General features: G+C 41.5%; 1 protein-coding gene across 1 annotated transcript in view; it reads right to left on the reverse strand.

The window, feature by feature from the left end:
* Nucleotides 1-2,473: 2,473 nt before the first annotated feature.
* The window catches only part of LOC115591785 (glypican-5-like), a 59,164-nt gene continuing 40,836 nt past the window's right edge, over nt 2,474-20,801 (reverse strand). Inside the window, exons 10-11 of the mRNA XM_030434099.1 lie at nt 6,407-6,516; nt 2,474-6,312 (exon numbers count right to left, since the gene is read on the reverse strand). Coding sequence (XP_030289959.1) covers nt 6,217-6,312; nt 6,407-6,516 — 206 coding nt within the window. The 3' untranslated portion in view covers nt 2,474-6,216. The remainder of the gene's footprint in view (nt 6,313-6,406; nt 6,517-20,801) is intronic.

The raw sequence follows: 20,801 nt of genomic DNA on the forward strand, positions 1-20,801 counted from the left end.
CCATAGATTCCATCAGCAGCAGTGATATGCAAGGATCTTTAATACACCCAGAGGCACTTGGAAACAATAGACCGTTCACAGCTCCAATGAGAGTAACTGAAATATTTGAACGCCTGCAGGATAAGAGAGGCAAATGTTTGTCTGGGAAAGAGCTTGTTCTTCATTCATAGGTTGCAGTTTTTCAGCAAAAAGGATTGGTAATAGTAAAATAAGATGGACCTAGATTTAACAACGTGCAGGGAATGCAAATTCAACCTTTGTGGCTGTGTCGTTGCACCTGTAAATAATATATGAATCCAGTTGTGTCCATAAGGCAGATGTGCTTTCTGGATACTCTTGTATGACCATATGGATTTTAACAGCCACCAAAATAGCAATTTGTCGTTCTGCAAACCACGGACACGTTATAATTTGAACGTATCATTCTTACCTTATTAGCATTTTAACAATAGGTGTCATATCTCGTTGTCATTACATGTGTATGAGCTGACTTTTTTCTCCAGAGGTGGCAAGACGGATGACGGCGGTTGTGTTTTCAGCCACCATTCAAGACTGCATTTCAACGTTTGGATATCAGGACGACGGGACATTTTAAGAGCTCTAACAGTGGAGACAAAACCAGATATCTTTAAAAGAACATGGGACAATTTCCAGATGCTTTTGTGGCAACAGAAGCCTAAACCTGACCTTCTCCTTACCTTAACCAAGTGTTTTTTTGTGTCCAAACCTAACCTAAGCACAAAGCTGTCACAACATACAATTTGAAATGTAATCTAAGAAAATTACAATTGCATCATAAAGAAATATAAGGTTCCAACATATCCCTGGTTTGCAGAAACGTACATAGCCAACATTTATCTTGCCAGTTGCTTTCAATCTTTAGAAAGCCCCCAGCCATATTTTTACAGCTAAAACGGCAATAAAATCATGTTGAGCTCCAACATGTAGACAGTCAGTAATCTGATATAAAATGTGTCTGGAAGGCTGCAAACACTGGCGAGGATTGGACCATAAATCTGATTTAAATAACATAAACCTCGATCATAACCCGTGGACAGGGTTAGAATAATCACGGCTCCGATTTCATTCGTTCTGGCACAGAGGAAGGATGTTATTCCGCAGAGCAACCTCTCCAGCTTGTTGAAACAACAGCCTGCAAATCCCCTGTCTCGCTCCCTCTCTCTGTTCTGAACTCTGACTCATCCGAGTTTCTTTTTCCACCTCGTTCACCTCCATCCTGCCCGCCGCCTGATCTTCTGTCTCTTTGTTCTGAAGTCCGAGGATATGCAGCAGGGTGTACTGGACCTCTGCCTTCTCTGGCTCAAGTGCATCACAAGTTTGCTTCCAGGTAATTGATGAAAGCTGCACATTGCATCATACAGGGAAAACTGATATTTCACATGAGTTAACAGATAATACATAAACAAAAAGGAATAAGAAGAAGCTAGTAAAAAATATTGGAGCAACACTCTGCGACAGACTTAGGATATATGGCTAGGACTACATTGTGCCAACATCAGGATGAGGAACAGTCTTTCTCCTTCATTCACTCTGTCTCTTTCTGTGTCTACCTCTGTGTGACAATTTGCATTCAATGATGTCTTTATTTCCCATCATCCCCTGGCAGCTTCCTGTGCCAACACAAGCGATCTGTGCCAACTTCCTGACCATGCCAATCCAATCACAGTAATCTCTCAAAGGGCCAGAGGCCAAAGAGCTGTGGCAGCATTCCCAAATATATATATATATATATATTTATATTTATATTTATATATATCTGTTTAAACTCGTTTTAGCAGCTCAGATCTGGTGGATGCTCGGACGGTAAAATACACCGCTAAAATAAACGGTAAAATACACCGCTCAACAAAAAACAAACCAATCGTCCTTATTTATAAGAGAGATGGTAGAAATTCCAAAACCAAATTTTTAATCTGCAGTTTAAACAGTTTTACACACCGCAAAAGCTCACAGCCAAACACAATCTCCAGAGCAAATTAGCAAAGTATCTCCCTGAAAAACCCACAGTTAAATTCAAACTTTATGCATCTTTAGGTTCCATTTTCTATCTGTATCTTGGCAGAATGCCATCCTTATACTGTGGTAAGGTTAAGGCAAAAAAAACACTTGGTTAGGGTAAGGGTTAGGAAAACATCATGGTTTGTCTTGAAATAGCTGCTTTGGTTGTCAAAGCAGAGTGGCTGAGACAGAGGCACCATTCAGCCTGTTTCAAGACACTGTACCATCAAAATGAATTTGACTCTGCCATTCTAAGGTAAAAAAGTGACATACTGTTGCTTTAACTGGTAACATTTTATCCTCCCGACTGGGCTGTGAAAGCAGGTAGCCATATGTAAAGAAACAATATTACTATTGACAAATCATGTTTACTATTTTACACCTTGTTTCAGCTCTGTTTGTAGCTTCCGCATGCACTGAGACTTTTACACATTATAAAAAAGACAAATCACAATTTATATTTGAAAACAGTTTATTATTGAAGGTATTAATCTGAGGATTAGCAACTTAACAGAGCAGCAGGACACGGCGTATTACAGACGGGTTTTTTTTCACATGACAGTCACTGGTTTAGTTTATTAAAGTGGCACAGTGGTTTTCAGTGCAGTGAGAGAAACCAAACAGGAGTTCTGTAGCTAACTGGTTGTTTGTTGCATCCTGGTGTTCCTGCATGCTGCTATATTACAACAAAAACATTAGAATCGCTAAACAAAAACAGCTGTTAAACCTCGATAAAGGTACATTTAATGGTTTAATGTAAGAACGACGCAGCACAGCTCACTCCGTGGCACACCAGTGTGCCTCAACACACATGCCGCGAGCCTTTGTAACAACACAGCACCAGAGGAAACAACAGACAGCTATTTCTATTCTATATATAACATCACTCAGTCTGATATACAAATATGCAGAAACAAGAGTCACACGTCATTCACTACAAAGACTTGTCATCAATTTAAAGGTCCCATATTGTGAAGGTGTGATTTCTATGATTTTTTTTATGATAATAAAAGCACGCTAGGTGCTTCACGAATGCTGTGAAAGTATCAGAATGCTCAATCCATGTATCAAAGGCACACAGAAAGTATTAAGAGTAGTGTAGAAGTAGCAGTATATAAAACTGCCTTCAAAAGTCTTGCCAGGACTTCTGTGAGGTTGCGATGTAACAACTGTGCAGTCACCGCCCTCAACCAGAGTCCAGAGGCAAGTCTTTCAACTCTGTCGCTGTCTTGGCAACACTCTCTAACAGTTAGTTAAGGCTAACAAGATCTCAATGAATGGGGAGAGAGCCATAACTTCATTTTCAAGGACATCAAAATTCCATGTTTACAATCAGCCAAATCTGATGAAAAATGCTCAACATGTTTTGGATGTTTTTCCCTGAAATAAGGTCAAAAACACCCTTTTCCCCAGCTTATACTTCTATTTCTACTACAGTTGCAACTTCCATGGCTCAATCCAGAGTGCCATGAAGTGACGTCGTCAACTCATGTTTAACATCTATTGTTCGGATAACCTCATGTTTCTTGGTGCTCCTGTGCATTATTGTGATATCCTCCTCTTCCATGCCACTAAAAGGTCCATCTACACCCCCACAAAATTGGTTGAAACTGTGGAATCAGTGCCACGTCATGGGGGGATGGGGCAGGATATGTGTCATACAACCACCATCTCCAGCGTTACAGACTTTTCCATACAAAATGCTTGTGTGTGGTGGCTGGTCTCCTTTCTGCCTTGTTTCTGCATCAAAAACACAGGCAGAGCTGAATTTGAAACATGGTGGGCGGTGCCTACTCAGGCCTGCGAAAGCTGACCACTCAGAACAAATTGGGCTGTTTTTTGAGGAGGCCCTTAAAGAGACAGGCACAGGAGAGGTTGACTAGAGGTGCTGCAGCAGTTGACAGTATGAGAAAATTGATGCGTTTTTTGAACAGAGGAGCATGTAGTGGACATCCTAAATAAAAGTGCGAACCTGAAAAGTAGAACAATATGGGACCCTTAACTTGCGATTCACAGATTCAAGTTTGGAGCTCAAAGATCAAGGTGAGTATCCACAGAATGACGACTTGCAACACCAAATAAGATATTTTAGTTTCACTTTCCAGATTCAATTTGAATTTAAAACTCAAGAGAGCTTTAACTGCTCATTAGTTCAGGTTTTACAAAATGTACAGTTTACATGCTAATAACCTTTTTTAAACTTTTGTTTCAAAGCATATACAATAAATGGAATATATATATATATATATAAATATATATGTATATATATATACATATATATTTTTTTTTTCTTGTTTTTTTTTTACATTATTTAATTGCCCTGTTCTTATCCCAAATTGAGAAACAACAACGGTGTGTAACCCTTCTATCCACTTATCTGTATGTGCATTGGTGTGTCGGGGGTTTGTTTATGTAGGTCGCCTGGCAAGGACTGTGAAAGATGGAGCACTTGGCCTGAATCCAAAATTTCATCCCATTTGGGTATAACGTTTTAATAGTAATCAAATAATAGCACATTTGTTTGAGGGATTATGTTGTTAAAGCATCCCACTAGCTAACACGGTATTTGGGCTCACTGCCCAGATAACTCACACATGTCGGCTCTTAATGGTATTTCTCAGGTTTGTCTCATCTGTCAGTCACATTACATTTATAAATGGTCTCAGGTGCTTAAAGTAGACGGATTGATGTGGGGGTTGTGCTGTTTTTGAAAGTACAGTAAGTCGTTCACAGACAGAAATGCACAGCGTCCTTCAGCTGGTTCATCTGAATCTAGTTAATCAGTATTCCAGTTGTCTTTCCTGCTGCTGTGTGCAGTTCAGGGAGGTTTGAGACCCAACAGAGAGCCGGCAGGTCTTGATGGTCCTAATTAATATGAATTACATTAAATTCACATGTTTGGATCAGGCCTCAGCTGTAATCTGATCACTCTCTCGTCTTTACTGGATACAGAGACGAGCCGGTAACACTTGTACCAGACCAAGAAAAAGCTGCAGCTATACAATATTAAGTTGGATGTTTTATAGATTATCTCATTGCTGCTCTTATAAAAACATTTGGACACCAGCCAGCCCTTGAAAACAGTTCAGCATTTGCGTATGACAATGAGATGTAACGTTATTGTTCGGGGCAGACGGTTGTGTCTGGCTTGTGGATGCCGTTCATATTTAGTCTTTCCTTGTATTATCATGTGCTTTCTATTACTTTGGATACTCTTATTTTTAACTGAGCTTTCTGTCAAGGATTGCTGTGTAATTGAAGTTGAAGCTGTCACATCTCTCCTTGAAGTGCTTTTACGATTTAGCAAACTGTACATCTTAAGAAAAAAAGTTAAAATTTTTCCCCACGACAACCGAGACTGTGAGTGGCATTATATGCCTAGAAATGGACAAACTGCTTCTCGCGGAAATCTCAGCTATTTTGAGGAACAGAGTTTGTGAGCAAGTGTTACACAGTTAAAACTCTCAGCATACTTGCTGCAGAAATCACCCAGCTTGCGTGAACAAAGAGCATATCTGTGTGAATAAAAAGTGCCGGACTGGCTTCAGTCTGAACAGATTTACAGGCCGAACTGTCAAACTGTTCATTATGCTGCATGACCATCTGCAAATAGTCTGAAGTGTCACATAATTGGTTGCGTTGCCTCTCAAGATAGTGTCTCAATGTCCCTCCTCCAGTCTGTGTTTAGCTCTCCGTGCCTAGTCACAATTCCTCGCCTTTCCTGTTTCAACACTGAAGGCCTCCTGCATGAACTTTAGCTGTCATGGATCTTAATCCCCGTGGGTGTTACATAAAGGTCAAACCAAACCAAACATCCTTAAACATCCAAGTCAGTCTGCTCTGTTCTATATTAATCACTATTTACACATCAAGCCATTGTTATCTATAGAAATTCTTCATATAAATATATAATATATATATATTTGTATTTACATCTCTTCAAAAAAGTCAGTAGTGCTGTGCAATCTATCCTATCAGGGTTAAATACAAATAAACAAACACATGTAGAGGTAAGTACAGGTAACATAAAAACGCGTGCCGTGCACCTGCGACGAATCCCACCAGCTGAGCCGCGCGGCGCGAAAACAATCAAGAGTGGTTGACCTGCGCTCACAACTTCACCACAAAAACCAAATGAGGTTGTCTCTCAGTCTTTTTTGTCTCTGTCAGTCTCGGGGACTATCTCTCTCTCCATCATCAGCGAGGTTCCCATGTCGACAGCAGTACGAGCAGCAGTGTCAGCAGGGTCAAAGGTTCACCAGACGACGTGTGGGCTGAGCCTCGAACAGCCACCTGATAGAGGGCATGAGATACAAAATTAAAGAAGAATGAGCAATCTACAAGAGACGGGTGAGTGGATGTGACGGTAGGAACAGCTATGATTCACCTGCGGAGGCGAGAGGTGGTGAGGAGGGACAGGGCGATGAGGAGGAGGGGGCGGAGCCATGTCCTTCGTGGCCGGACTGCGACCGCTGGATACCTCACCTGTCTCATCGCCTGAGAAAGACAGAAGCAAAAATATGATAGTGACAACTATTAAATGGGATTTTATCAGATTTACCTGGCGATTCTACACATTCTTTATTGTCTCTCTTACCATTAAAAGTGAAGCCATGGCTCTCTCTCCATTCATTAAGAAAGGGGCTCCGGTCCTGCTAACCTCATATAACTGCCCACGGGCATTGCAAAGATGCCTATAAGGACTTTGATAATACTAATCTTGAACATGGCAAAAACAATACTATTAATCTTGTTGCACAAGCAAAGAGCACACACTTGTCTGAAAAGATCAGTTACTGTAATAACAAAAACATGTCCAGGCCTTTACAATCAACAGAAATCCAGCTTAAAAATATGTTCATAGACAAACAACTCCATAAATTAGCATTATGAGTCAGGATTTGTAGAAGTCATTTCTGGTTCTGCTTTTAGTCCCACGATTGCACAAAATCTTGCATCAGTTGTGGCTGACCTGGAAGATTTATGGATTTGGCCCCACCCACCCACCCACCCACAGCGTGTCACAAATGTGAATACTGTTACCTTTCACACATAAACACACACACACACACACAAACACAGAATGTTGTTCCATTGAATGGGCATATGGCAGGACTTCACCAGCTGCTTTATCGCTTTCATATGCATGCATGTAGGTGTGTGTCATGCGTCTGTGTCTGTGTGTTGGCAGTATTCCAGGCCCCTCATGGGAGGAACTCAGGTAAATGACTGGATTAGGACAGGAGGGAGACAGACTGTGCCGCCAGCTAAATGTGCACACACACACACACACACACACACACACACACACACAGGCGTTTCAGCCAGAGACATTCTCATACTCACCTGCGCTGTCACAAGAAACAGTCACATCATGCTCTATCTTGGCACACACACACACACACACACACACACACACACACACACACACACACCTGCTTGGGCAGAAATCTGATTCTGCCTCTTACAATACACATTGTCCTGCAGTACAATAGACAAAGAGCCTCTTTCATTCGCTGAGGAATGAGGCGAGTAGTTAACGTTCACACAGTCACACAAATATTATATCTCATAATAGCTCAGACATACTGACAGCAGGACAACAGCCATAGACATACACACAAACATAAACAAGCACACACAGAACGTTTGAAATTCAAAACACAGACGTAGACACAAAAATATGAAAACAATCTGTATGACAGACGCATGATGTGTTTTTGTTTTTGACTGTGTTGATGATCCGGATGATTTACTCACAGCAGAATGTTTTCCAATTAGGAGTCTGTCCTTTATTGTGTGCTCTCTTGACAAATAGCTCCATGGAGCAATACGGGACCCTGGCTCATGGCTGTGCAGCTGTGTGTTTCCATCTGGGTGCGTATGTGTGTGTGTGTGTGCGTGTGGCCTGTTTTCTGCTCCCATTCCAACTAAAAAACCTTGCGTCACATCTGGAGTGAACCTGTTTCAGGAGCAGAACCATATCATATTCTTATTGTGTTTCAACCATAACAAGAATATTGTGAGAAAAACCGTGTTTTGATCTCAGCATGATATCTGTTACTTGTGTCCTTGTTCTTAAAAAAAGATATAATTATGCAGAAACTGGCCCTCTTTTTCTCTTCCACTGAGCTGCTTCAGATGTTAAATTTGTCAAGTTGATTTGTTACGTCCCTCGAATCAGGCCAAAAGGAACACGTTTTCCAATCATTTACATGGAAGAGCATATGCAAGGTGAGTTACACTCACATTGTAAGGTAAATGAGGCAGCCAAAACTATGGTTTCAGAGAAGCAAAGGAAAAATAATGTGTTACAAATAGCTGTATGAGAGCACTAAACAGTAAATGGATTGGTGGATTGCGACTAAGTTCACTGTAACAAAGTCTACATTTGCTCAAGTACTGTAGTGAAGTAAACATTTTCAGGGTGTATATGTACGAGTATTACCACAACATGCGACTTTATACCTCTTCTACACTACACTTGAAAGGGACACATTTTTACATCTCCAAGTAGAGTAACTTTGTATAAATATGTTACATAGAAACATAATTTGAACAAATGTTCAGTATATAATAGATAATTCAATAATTTAAACTACTGAACCTACCACAATAAAATGCGCAATTAAAAATTAAAGCACAAGTTATGATACTTAATAATATCATGTTTTCACAATTCACAACTTTGTTGTCATAATGGGTAGTTTTTACATTATGCTGATGACACTTCTGTCTTTTTACATAACTATAACTGTGAACGCAGGACTTTTACTTGGTACAAAGTTCATTCTACTGTGGTACTAAATGAGCATTGTAAATATCTGTCAACCAAGAAAACCTAGTAATACTTTTAAAAGGCTTGTTTTGTCTGATCAACTGTCTGAAACAGAAATCTGAAAAGCTGAAGGCAGCAAATATGCAGTTTCTTGTAAATAATTCACAGATTACCAAAGTTGTGCTTCACTGCTACTGTCATCCAAAGGTTCCTAATTAGACTAAATGTCCAATTACGAGTCACTCTGCTCATGTGCGCATACTGTATGTATGGTTGAATGTTAGTGTGTTTGCTTGTGTGTTCATGTGTGTGAGTTTGCACGTGTTCCGAGGCGGGTGGCAACACACAGTCTCCTCCTACATGCCCTTCGGCATGTTTGTCTCTTAGCAACAATTCAGAAACATGTCATATAAGGCAGATTGGCGAGAATTACATGGACACACACACACACACACACACACACACACACCAGAGATGAGTGATGAACATTGTCACTGGCCATACTCATGGGATAGTTTAACCTTTACTGCAATGAGTAATGAGAGAGAGTGTGAGTGTGTGTGTGTGTGTGTGTGTGTGTGTGTGTGTGTGTGTGTGTGTGGGTGTGTGCGTGTGTGTGTGTGTGTGTGATAATAAGAATGCAGGAGTGACATTTGAAAGATCTTGTCAGTGAGCTGCCGTGGAGGATTGCAGATTCCAGGTCAGCGAGTTGCAGATCAAACGTTCAGTCTTTTTTGTGACGTCCAGCATTTAAACTTCTCTCAGCTCCGTTCATACACAGCTCGCATTCACAACAACAAGTAGATAATGGTCACCATGTACTGTCATGGTTGAAGAGGAGAGCTGGTGAAAACATGTGATACATCATCCCTTCCAATCCAAACAAACAAATGTGTCATCTTGACCATTGACTCGTAATTTAGACACTTTTACACAATAATAAGATAAAAATGGAATTGGATTCAACAGAAGTCGAGCCCTGGGGTGACAGTAAGACTCCCGAGCAGGTGGAGTACAGCCATTAATCAGAGCTGTGGTGACCCACAGGAAACAGACTGGTTGCCAGGCACTAAGTGAATCTCTCTCTGTTTCACACATACACACACACACATGCACGCACGCACGCATGCACGCACACACACACACACACACACACACACATACACACACACAGTCTGGTGGGTTTGAGGAGGATGTTTTAGTCTTAAAAAAGACAGATATGCCTTATAATTGCAAAAAAATGGTAAATGTTCAACATTATTCTGACAGCTGGCATGATTACTCACAAGCTGTAACTAACAATGTGTCAATGTGTATGAAAATAAAGCACATTAATATGATTAATACTGGACGGCTACATTATTTCCAAAACTAGACATAACACCAAAGAAAAGCGCAGGATTTTTTTATATATTCATTTATTTAGCTTGCTTTTAAAAAAAATGCATAAATTTGCACGCTAGTAACGACAATCATGTTTCTCAACAAAGACCAATTTGCAACTGTTTTGCATGTGAAGGGCTCTGCGCTCAAGTTAGCAATAATCTGCTTAATGCATTGTTCTGTTCGAATTTCAAGATAAAGATTGCTGACAAATATCTCATGTATAATAACATATTTATGTTGTCATGCGGTCATGGTTTGGTGGGGTTTTGGCACACAAACGACTCGGTTACATACATACATACCTTAGGTTGAGGCAAAGATCATAGTTTGGGTTAAATCACTCAATTTATTTGCACAACAAACGTAAATGACGTTATGTGATGTAGGTGATGTAAGTGCATTCACGTACATTAACTTACTAACATAACCAATCTTACAAATAAATCACATTTGACTCTTGGCTACAAACAAACTACAGTGTATGACTCATCCAATCATCCCGCCCACCCCCAACTTATACTCTTCTAGCTTTTTACAGCCAGATTCCATCGGACATGGCTGCTTCGAGCCAGACAGGAAGTCAGACAATGGTGCGGCACTGAGCAGGTGGTCAGTTTTCAAAATAAAACACTCTGTGTAGACTTTAATCATTGTTAGACGGACAAATAGTGAAACCATTTAACTCCGTTGCCTATTCATCAATGGTAAAACACAAAAATCAAGGAAATGACAAAATACACCCAATATGCAAACCAATTCTGGTGGGCATGACGGTCTGCTTCTGAAACTCTCCAAGTGGAACAAAACTACCTTGCACATTAAGTCACAGAGACTTGACCAGTGGAATTACGGCATTATACTACTGTACAGTGGGTAGCTACAGTGTCAAACTTAAAGAGCCATTGGCCAAGCTTCTTGTGAGTGAGAACAGGATGTTAAACTAAAAACAAATGTTCATCTGTGTGAAGTATAAATGACAAGGCCTCAAGCTATTGTAGAGAAGGAGCAGCAGGTTTTTGGTAAACATTTATTTGCACACATTTAGCCAATGTAATGCTGGTGTAATTAACACAGCTCGTATAAAACCTGTTTTTATACCATTACCATTGTTCTGCTGTTTTTGTATTACAGGAGTAAAACTAGATCATCCAGACAAAATCACCATTCGCACCTGTGGAACTTTAATCCATTATAATGTTCACATATAATATAATAATGTATCAAGCATTTCCATTCCAGAGAAGCCGATACCCAAACCTCAGCACTGCTGTGTTAAACGCTCTGTCATGCATTCCCCCAGTCTGCCATCTGAAACACAACCCAACTGACAACACAGCATCTTCCTAATCACAGCAGACAATACGTGTGTGTGTGTGTATAATCACAGTGTGTGTCACAGAAACATGTTACTAATGCTTTGATCAAGCAGATCCGTGTGTAATGCGGTGCTAAATCACTGCATTTTAATGTGCTGATTGAGGAAGAGGAGCATTTGTGCCGTCTCGCCTCGCCTCAGAAGAAAACTTTCAGGAAGTTCAAATACGTGTCTGCGTTCATGTTCGACATGTAGATGGGATCCTATGAGCGAAAGTTGAAAAGTGAACTGACAACGAGCGTGTGTGTGTGAAATAAACTGAGTGCGTTAATGACTGTGTCTGATATCAGATGCCTGTGGTGTGTTTCTACAGAACTGTCAATTTATGCCCCAATTATGCCAAATCCTGTTGCCCATCAATTTTTGAACGTATACAACAGACACTCATTCTCTCTCTCTCTTGCTTACTACACGCACACACACACACACACAAACACACACACACACACATTGCGAGGTGACCTTGAAAAGCGTCTGGATAGATGATGTGTGTGCGTGTAGAAGTGTAAATGTATCCGTAGCATTTCCAGCTGAATCAGTAATGAGCATTTCATTACTTCAGCCTCAGTTCCCCAGGGAGGAAACACACACACATACACACACACACACACACACACACACACACACACACACACACACACACACAGGGCAGGAGGAGCATGGTAAAAGGTAGCTGTGGATTATACACTCAGCAAGTGCTTATCAGAATCAAATTATAAAATGATAGCGAGAAAGGAAGACGGCAAGAGAGAAATTAAGAAAGGAAGAAAAAGAGGCAGCGCTGTGAACATCAGAGTGAATAATGAGAGGCATACCTCAACACCAGTGACAATGTCTATTTTCTGAACACACTATAAATGTTAAATTTGGCCACAGATATAAATAATCCGATTCTGATATCCTGCCAACACACTGTACTGTTTCTCCTGGTATCCTTCACTGCTGTCAACTTGTTATATATGGAGTTCAAAAAATAATATTATGAAATTGGCTTCCTGCTCAACCGCCTCATATAAGGAGAATCTATAAACACTAAAATCATCAATGCGTCCCCAGTTGGTAATATGCTGTGATGTTTTCAAGCATTTGCTGTTCGACACAGAGTGACAGTGAGGCTCCTTTATCTCGGGAGGTAAGAATGAGAATTGTAGCAGCTCTAAGGCTTTTTTTTGAAGGGACAATACTGCGAGATGTCAATCAATGTTAACACAACAGAAAATAACACATGCATTCTTGGGTTTACTTGTACAGGCTCCGTGTCGAAGGACGTTTCTGCTCAGAGCGAGCCACACAGACTTGGATCAAACCATAAGAATGTAAATACAGAAAGAACCTCAGAGAATCGGATGATTCCAGTTTGCCCGTCAGACAAAATATTTTTTTTGCAATTTACCAAATACTGTAAACTGGTATGACATGCTTCAAGCAAGCACTTTTAGAGACCAACTGGTTGTTGAAGGGATCTTGGTGTTTCTCTGCCAAGCTACTTCTCAAAGCAAAGCCAATATGTAACTCAAGTGGGAGAAGCAGGAATCCATCACTTCATAATCTCATAGCAACGGACACGGTCCTAGCACAGTGAATTTCATTTTCATACAGTTTTTTTTTCTTATTCCTTCAGCTGGGAGTCTCTCAAATCAAAACGATGGAAACAAAATTACATCACAAAGTTGTCTTAACTGTTAAATAAGCACCTTTGATGACAAAAATCTATCCACTATTTAGGCTGAACAAACAAGAACGAGGTAATGTTTAAGAGTTTTGCTTTTGCTACATTTTGTCCTTCTGGGAACTTCTATCCTCACCCCCTGATGCGTCAGTTTTAGTGATAGGTGGCTACGGATTTCTCTGGGATGAACATTGTTGGAAACATTTGAGGACACTGTAATCATGCAATGAAATACATACCAAAGGTTTAGTTGTTTGTTTCTACACCCTTTATATCTTTGAACATTACTAAGGGTGTGTGAGTTGTACACAGGTTCGGTGCTGCTTCAAGTCATTTACTTAAATCAGCATCTACATGCTAACATGCTGATTTAATGCTGCTGTAAATGTTATTTTCCTATAAAAATATGTGTCAAATAGCTTTGTATTCCAACAGTAATCACTTTTATAGAGTCAGGACAGAAAACTCAATAAAGAGGCGGTCCTGTCTGTTCGTGAACCCATTTTCACCATCTTAGCATGTTAGCATGCTAACTAAAAACGAAACTAGAACATATTCTAATATTTCACGTCCAGCATTACTTTGGGTTGATAGGAAAGAAAGACACATTATTTGTGATGAAGGGACCAATCAATGATAGAAAGTACAGCTTTGTTCATGTGACTTACTGTTCCTGTAATTTATAAAACTGCCTATTTAAGTCTAATAGCCATCTGGCCAGTGTCCCTAACACCTGTAATTATTTATAAACTGCGTCTATTTAATGATTGACAGTCTGGTCAGATGTTCTAGTCTACATCTCTATCATCTGCTCCACTGGTCCCAAAGTAACTGTGTGGGTACATAATCTGAAAATTACTATTCAGATTAATGGCTAGTATGGCCTGTTTTCAAATAGCTATAATAACAGTTAAAGCGTCTTCCCAAGGTCACCGAGGTGAAGCGTAGCCTCCGGTGGAATCATAAACACCTTTGGATGAAACACATGGGGAAAGAAATGAGCCGAGGACTGCAGCAAAGGACCGACTGTGATTGGAGGTGGATGAAAGCATGAACATGGCATAGTGATTGGTTGAAGGTTGTACATCAACAAAGGCCAATGGGGGTGTTGTTTGCTGTGTGTGTGTGTGTGTGTGTGTGTGTGTGTGGCATGTGAATTCTCATTTGAATAAATGTGGAATGAAGCTGGAGGATGTGGAAGCTAGACAAAGCAAGGGCAACACCCTTCTTTGAAAAGGTCAGATAGGGAAACAACAGAATCACTGCAGAGTCGAGGACTAATAATCAGATGATGTCTAATCAGACTTGCATGAAGAAACTCTCTCAGGTGTAAAGACGACAAAGACAAGCGGAAACAGACAGGATGATAGACAGGTAGGCAGGGAGAGGACGGGATATGAGTAGCAAATGCAGGAGATGCTTGATAGGGGCTAAAGGAGGTAGGCCATTTGAAAGGGAGAGAGGGGGGATGCCGTTGCCCTTGTTAGCAAAATGGCCAAAGGCATCCCCCTTGTTACCCTGCCCCCCCCCCCCCCCCCCCCGTATTCCCCAGGGAGCAGAGAGGGGTGCAGGGGCAGAGGAGTTGTTTACTTGAATATGTTAGTCTAGCCTGCCTGGCTCATTGATCCTTCCTCTGACTGAAGTTAGGATCTATGCTTCTGAAATATCACTTCTCTAACGGTGCTGTGTCTTGATAAATCCATGAGGTTGTATGTTGCGCTGAAGTTACAGGCAGATTTGTTGCGCTTCTTTCTCTCAGTCCCAAAGTTCTGACTAGTTTTGTCTAGGAACTTTAATATTCTCTAAACTATGTGTTCTAACTACACAATTATGTACTATTGCAAATTCCCATTTCCAATTTTAACATCTACCCCTCACTTCCGTGTGACCCTTTGCCCCTCAGAGCTACAGAGGATTTGAAATCTCCCCCATGAGATAGCCCTTCAACATCCTCATGCGTCATCAGTAGTCTTGGTGTTCATGTAAGCCGGCATGAATGGAAACTTCCAATATGTCGTCCTCAACCTTGGTGATTTCTATTGCGTTTCCATGACAAACCTGGTATTATCACAATGCCATCTGGAATTTTTCTGATGGAGATAGAAAAGCATGGACACGTCTTCAGATAACCACTAGCGGCGCTAACATTATGGATCCATACTAACGCTGTGCTCCTACCTGCCATTCTGATACTAGAGGAACAGCATCTAGTGCAGCAACTGCGCTGCTGGACTTTAAATACCAGCCGTCATATGCCACTGACAGTTACAATGCAATATTGAAATACATCAAATGAGAAACTGTCATAAACAAATCAGCGAAATAAAACGTTGTCTGGCTAGCTAGTTAGCTACGAAGACATCTGCAAACTCGTAGACATTGTCCTATGCCTGTTATAAAGAAAATAATAAAGAGTACTCATAACCCTTGGATTGAAGTGTGCGTCTAAAATCTCCTTTTGAAAGGTTATGTAGGCCTAAAGGCTCTTAGCCACGAGGCCAGTGGTCAGCCATTGCACAATGCCAGTGAGAGTTAGTTGCCTGAGCCGGTGCGGCTAGCCCCACACTGCTGGTACTGGACAGACGGTGTCAGAAGTTCTTTGTCTGATTCAGCATGTGGCATATCAGCAGTGGCTCGATGGTTAATGAAATCGCTCTGATTGGCTGTTCAGTGAGCAGCTCAGTGTAGAAATTGTGACACGGAATAAGAATAAGGAAAGCCCCTTTGATTCTGTCGCTGTACTATCCATAATTTCTCCCATTCAGTATCTTCTTTCACGCAGGCGCAGAACATACAAGCTTGTTTGGGACCCTGCTGCTGCTTTTTGGCCCTGACAGAGGCAACATGACATGGCACAGTCGGGCTTTGTCGCAGCTAGTTCTCCGACGTTAGTTTGGTGGGTAGGGGCTGTAACACACCACCCTCCCAATCTATCCCAACAGTTATCGGGACACCCTTCCCCTAGGCATGAACTTGAAAAATAGAGGGGTAGGGTTAAGTGCTGTTATGGGACTGGGCCTATATTGTAACCTATATATTCTATAGAACAGTCTCACCTTCATGATAAAAGTCATAAAGGAAAATGTAGTCACAGAGGAGCAACAGGATCGTAGAGACACACGGCCGACTGTAGTATCCCTCCAAAATGTGAAATGATTGTTGGCTAACTGGCTGTGAGTATGTTGTAGTTATTGCGTAGGTCCTACGATGTGAAGCATTCCAAGTAGAGTTCCTTTCTTTTATCTGTCTGAGGTGTGCTGAACAAAACAGGCCTTAAGCCGCTGTGAATGAGAGAGACTGTGAGAGCAAAGTGAATGTGTAATTCTTTAATGAGCCGCATCTTCTACCCTGAGGATATATCACTCTAACTGCTTATTAACCATTACCACATGCTGAACACACACATTCACAAACATACACAAACAACCACACACACACACATGCACAAACACACGCACAAACGCACGCACACACAGCATGTGAGCACTTACACTTATGTCTTCCCTTTCTCTCTGCACCAACTGTTACCTCCTATCGTCCTCTTCTGTATCAGCTCATCCCTTTCTCTGTCTTTGCCCCCTTGTGTGTGTGTGTGTGTGTGTGTGTGTGTGTGTGTGTGTGTGTGTGTGCGTGCGTGTGTGTGTGTGTGTTTACCGCTTTTAGCCAATATACCCCCAGCTGTGAGACTCGGGCAACATAAACAAAATAAAGAATCAAAACAAAGGGGAGCAATTAAAAAGAGGAAAAACTGATAAAAACAAAGTTGAACATCCAAAGCATGAAATTCATTTATACACTGTTCATTTGTTTTGCAAAATGCATTTTGAAGGAAACATGATCTCTGCCTGGATGACCTTCCCTGGCAACGGTTTATCCAATCCATGAAATGCTCCATAGATGGCAGACAAAAATCAGGGAGATGTGTTACGTCTCCAGTGTCGCCATCTTGGATTATTGGAACCAGGGGTGACGATATAACTGAGACCATCATATACAGAACGAACGGCATGTTGTATTGAAGAAGACTTGAACCACTGCGACTGAGACCATTAATTCATTAGGAAACTTTATAATGAGGTAATAAATCAAGTGAGAAGTGGGGTCCTTTTCTCATAAGCTTCAATAATGTTGGACTCGGAGAGAATGCAGGTTAAACACACTTCATAGTGGCTTCACTTTTCAGACCAGAGAGCTCGGTCCATATTTTAGACAGTCAGTGGTCTCCCCTCGTGCTTCATGAGCACTGACCGGACTGTTCAGGTCGGACCAGGACCACCATGCTTTCAGTAGCCAGGAGGAGACATTATAGGAAAAACATCGTAATGTGTGTTTGCACTAACTTTTTTCAGTTATGTTATTTCAAAGTGTATACATCTAATTAATCTAAAATGCATGTGTGATGCTGTCATAGCATATCAATAAAACAAAAACAAACCTTCATTAATGTTAGGTTAGAGACCCAATTTACCTGCAGAAACGTCATACATGTCGTATCGCTGAGTTCTACTCTATATCTTTAAATGTTAGGACTGGAAATTACAAAACAACTAAACATGGTCAGTTTTCTACCCGGAGGTAACTGTTGCTGTTACCACAACATCATTCCAATTCAGCCTATGCAATCTGTTGACTGTGAACACTTTGCTGATGTAGTGGATTTAATATGCTGGACAGTATATGGACATTTGTTTGCTGTGAACGGTGGACAGATCTGTATTTGTTGGTAAAAACAAAACAAAACTAAATGCAAGGCAGCATTATATTCCCCACAAAGCGTATTTACTGATGGATCTCCCTCATTAGTTTTCTATTCTTGTTGTTTACTACAGACGATTGACTACATGTGAAAGCATGAAAAGCAGGATAAGGAGAAATGCTTCAGTCCGGATTTGCCGCTGCATCAGTCGGATACCCACTGCATTCACAGCACGTTTCACGACCTAATGTTCTCCAGTGCATGCATGTACAAAGGAAGCAGTTTCATTTTATAGCGCTGATCAATCCGATGCGAACGCTCGCTCTGGGAACTTTTATAGTCACGGGTGCAGATTAGGAGCCCCGCCAGACTGTTTTATTGTTCTTTCTGGCTCCCTTTGGACAGATGCTTATGAATGCAGATCAAACTGTCCTCAGGCAGAGGGCTAACATGTTCAAGCGCTGGAAAACACTGGCCTTTCCCTTTAAGATGAAATAGCTTCTAAAAGCCTTGTGAATCTGGCCCCAGGGAAGTGGGGGAGAGGCCAGAGGAGCAAGGCAGGGATGATGAAGCGGGGAGATACATGGCAGCAGGACAAGAAATAGAAAAGGGTTCACGCAATGTACAATATCCAGTTGTGTGTGCGTTATATTCAAGATTTTCAAGGTATTACAATGCTAAGAAGGCACGACGCAAAGAAACATGATGATACTTTGGCAGTGGAGATGGCACAAAACCTGCCACACCTCCTCTATTTCTCTCCATTCCCCCCCCTTTGTTGCCATCAAATAAGCACCCATGGGAAGATGGACCACCTGGTAACCATGGTTACAGGGATTGAGTGTCCCTCACGAGTACACATTCTCTTACACGCACACACACGGATACGTCCTGTACTTGGTAAAGAAACAAAGAGTTCCTGGATATATTACCAAGTGTACTGCGAGAGGCAAACGTGCTGCACATGTCTTCATCCGTGTTTTTGTTTACACGGTGGAGCTCATTCTGTGAAACATTTAGTCATAACGGGGATTTTGTGCGCAGCTTCAAACCGTGAAAGTGAGGTCTCTTAAGGGAAACGGGCGGGTGCTTTCCGGTCTATACTTACATTAGTGGTTGTAGTGTGACTCATGGATACCTGGAGGTTAAAGTTTCCCCACCTCTGCATCCACCACCACAATACAGCTAAAAGCACAGCAATTACTGGTGTATGACACAGCATTTCATTTGTCGAAGAGAAGAGAAGAGAAGAGAAGAGAAGAGAAGAGAAGAGAAGAGAAGCTGTGATTACATTTACATTATTGACATTATAGGACCTGGATATGTCTGGGGAGACAAAGAGAGAGTGGGGAAGGGGCAGCTGAAGAAGGGATCGTGCTGGTTTGAGGAGAAAAAAATCAATCAGTTTAATCTTGGTGAATTCCAGGCGAGAGGAGGATGAGGAATGGCCAAATGAAGAAAGAAGAGTGGTAGTGAAAAGAGAAAAAACTGTAATGGATAGTCGCTATAGGCCAATTATAGGGGCAGATACTTAAAGACGACGCCCACCCCAGCCACAGTCTGTTCACCCCGCTGCCATCTGGTGAAATCTATCTGTCTGTGCCTTTTGTGTCTGATTGATGATAATTTCATTTTAAAATGTGATACTTTGGCTCTGATGCAGCATCTTTTTCCCGCCTGCAGTCACCTCCGTTTGGTCTCACTCAACGTCCCGCCCACAACACAGTCTGATCGGCTGCACCACAAAAGTAACAGCCTGTTAACCGGCAATAATCGGAAACTGCAAAGTTACTAGTTACCGAAGTCATCAAATAAATGGCCTACCTGGTTATTCTGCCAATGTATATCAGTTCCGAATACTGGTTATCAAGACCGATTACAGCCCAGAAAAATCTAATAAATAGCCACTTAAGTTGAATAGTGCAGAACTACAGAGCAACTTTAGGGTGAATTAGCATCCCTCTTTTAACGGTAAAACCTACAGTTGTGCTTCTAAAGGCATGTAAGAACAGTGAACAAAATATTTCCCCCACCTGCATTTAACTAATCGTCAGTCTAACACTGATTTTAAAACATCAAATGAGTACAATGTAAGAGGAAACACTACAGAATTAGCTTTTCTGGCCGGACTTCACTGTCGACTTAAAATTAAATCCTACATTAAGCTCTCTGCTTTCAACTGCTCATATGCTGAGGTGCCTGCATTCTTTTCCCTTTGCTTTTGAACCGTGAACGATGATTGCCCAGTGAGTCCCCCTCCTTGGCTTAGATCAACCTGTAAATGGACTAGAATCAAATAATAACAGCCTGTGTACGGTCCCAGCATGACTAAAATAACTTCTTGCCGTCAGGAGGCCAACATTAATAAAACACACGCTTGACTTTTAGAGGCTACATTTTTGTGGTTTGATTTCAGCCCCTGGCTAATATCGCACCATCTCCACCTCTCATCCTCCACTTCTCTTGTCCCTAGTTTTCTTCAAAGCCCAAATGTCGTGAGAATTAATTACAGGCGGGCGGGGTGTTTTCTTCATTTTATGACCCCTGTTCATAACTGCAGCCCAGGGATAGAGAAGAAGAGAAAGTTAAGCTCGATCATGTGTGCGTTGAAGAAAACAGCGGGTAGATATTGAGAAAGTCATTATAAGTCAAGAAGCAGCACGGTACTGGATCCGTTTCAGCCAGTCAGACGGAGAACGGGGCCATCCATAAAACATACTGGATTACACACAAATGCATTGCAGCGACAGAAGTGCCGCCACCAAACTCGCTTAAATCAAACAGATAAAGCACATGTCGGGCGCGCATTAACAAACACGATGGCCGTAAACAGTCGTCTGTGCGTGCACGTCCACACTCTCCTTCTCACGCGAGCACA

Source organism: Sparus aurata, chromosome 11, assembly GCF_900880675.1.
Source record: "Sparus aurata chromosome 11, fSpaAur1.1, whole genome shotgun sequence".
NCBI lineage: Eukaryota > Metazoa > Chordata > Actinopteri > Spariformes > Sparidae > Sparus > Sparus aurata.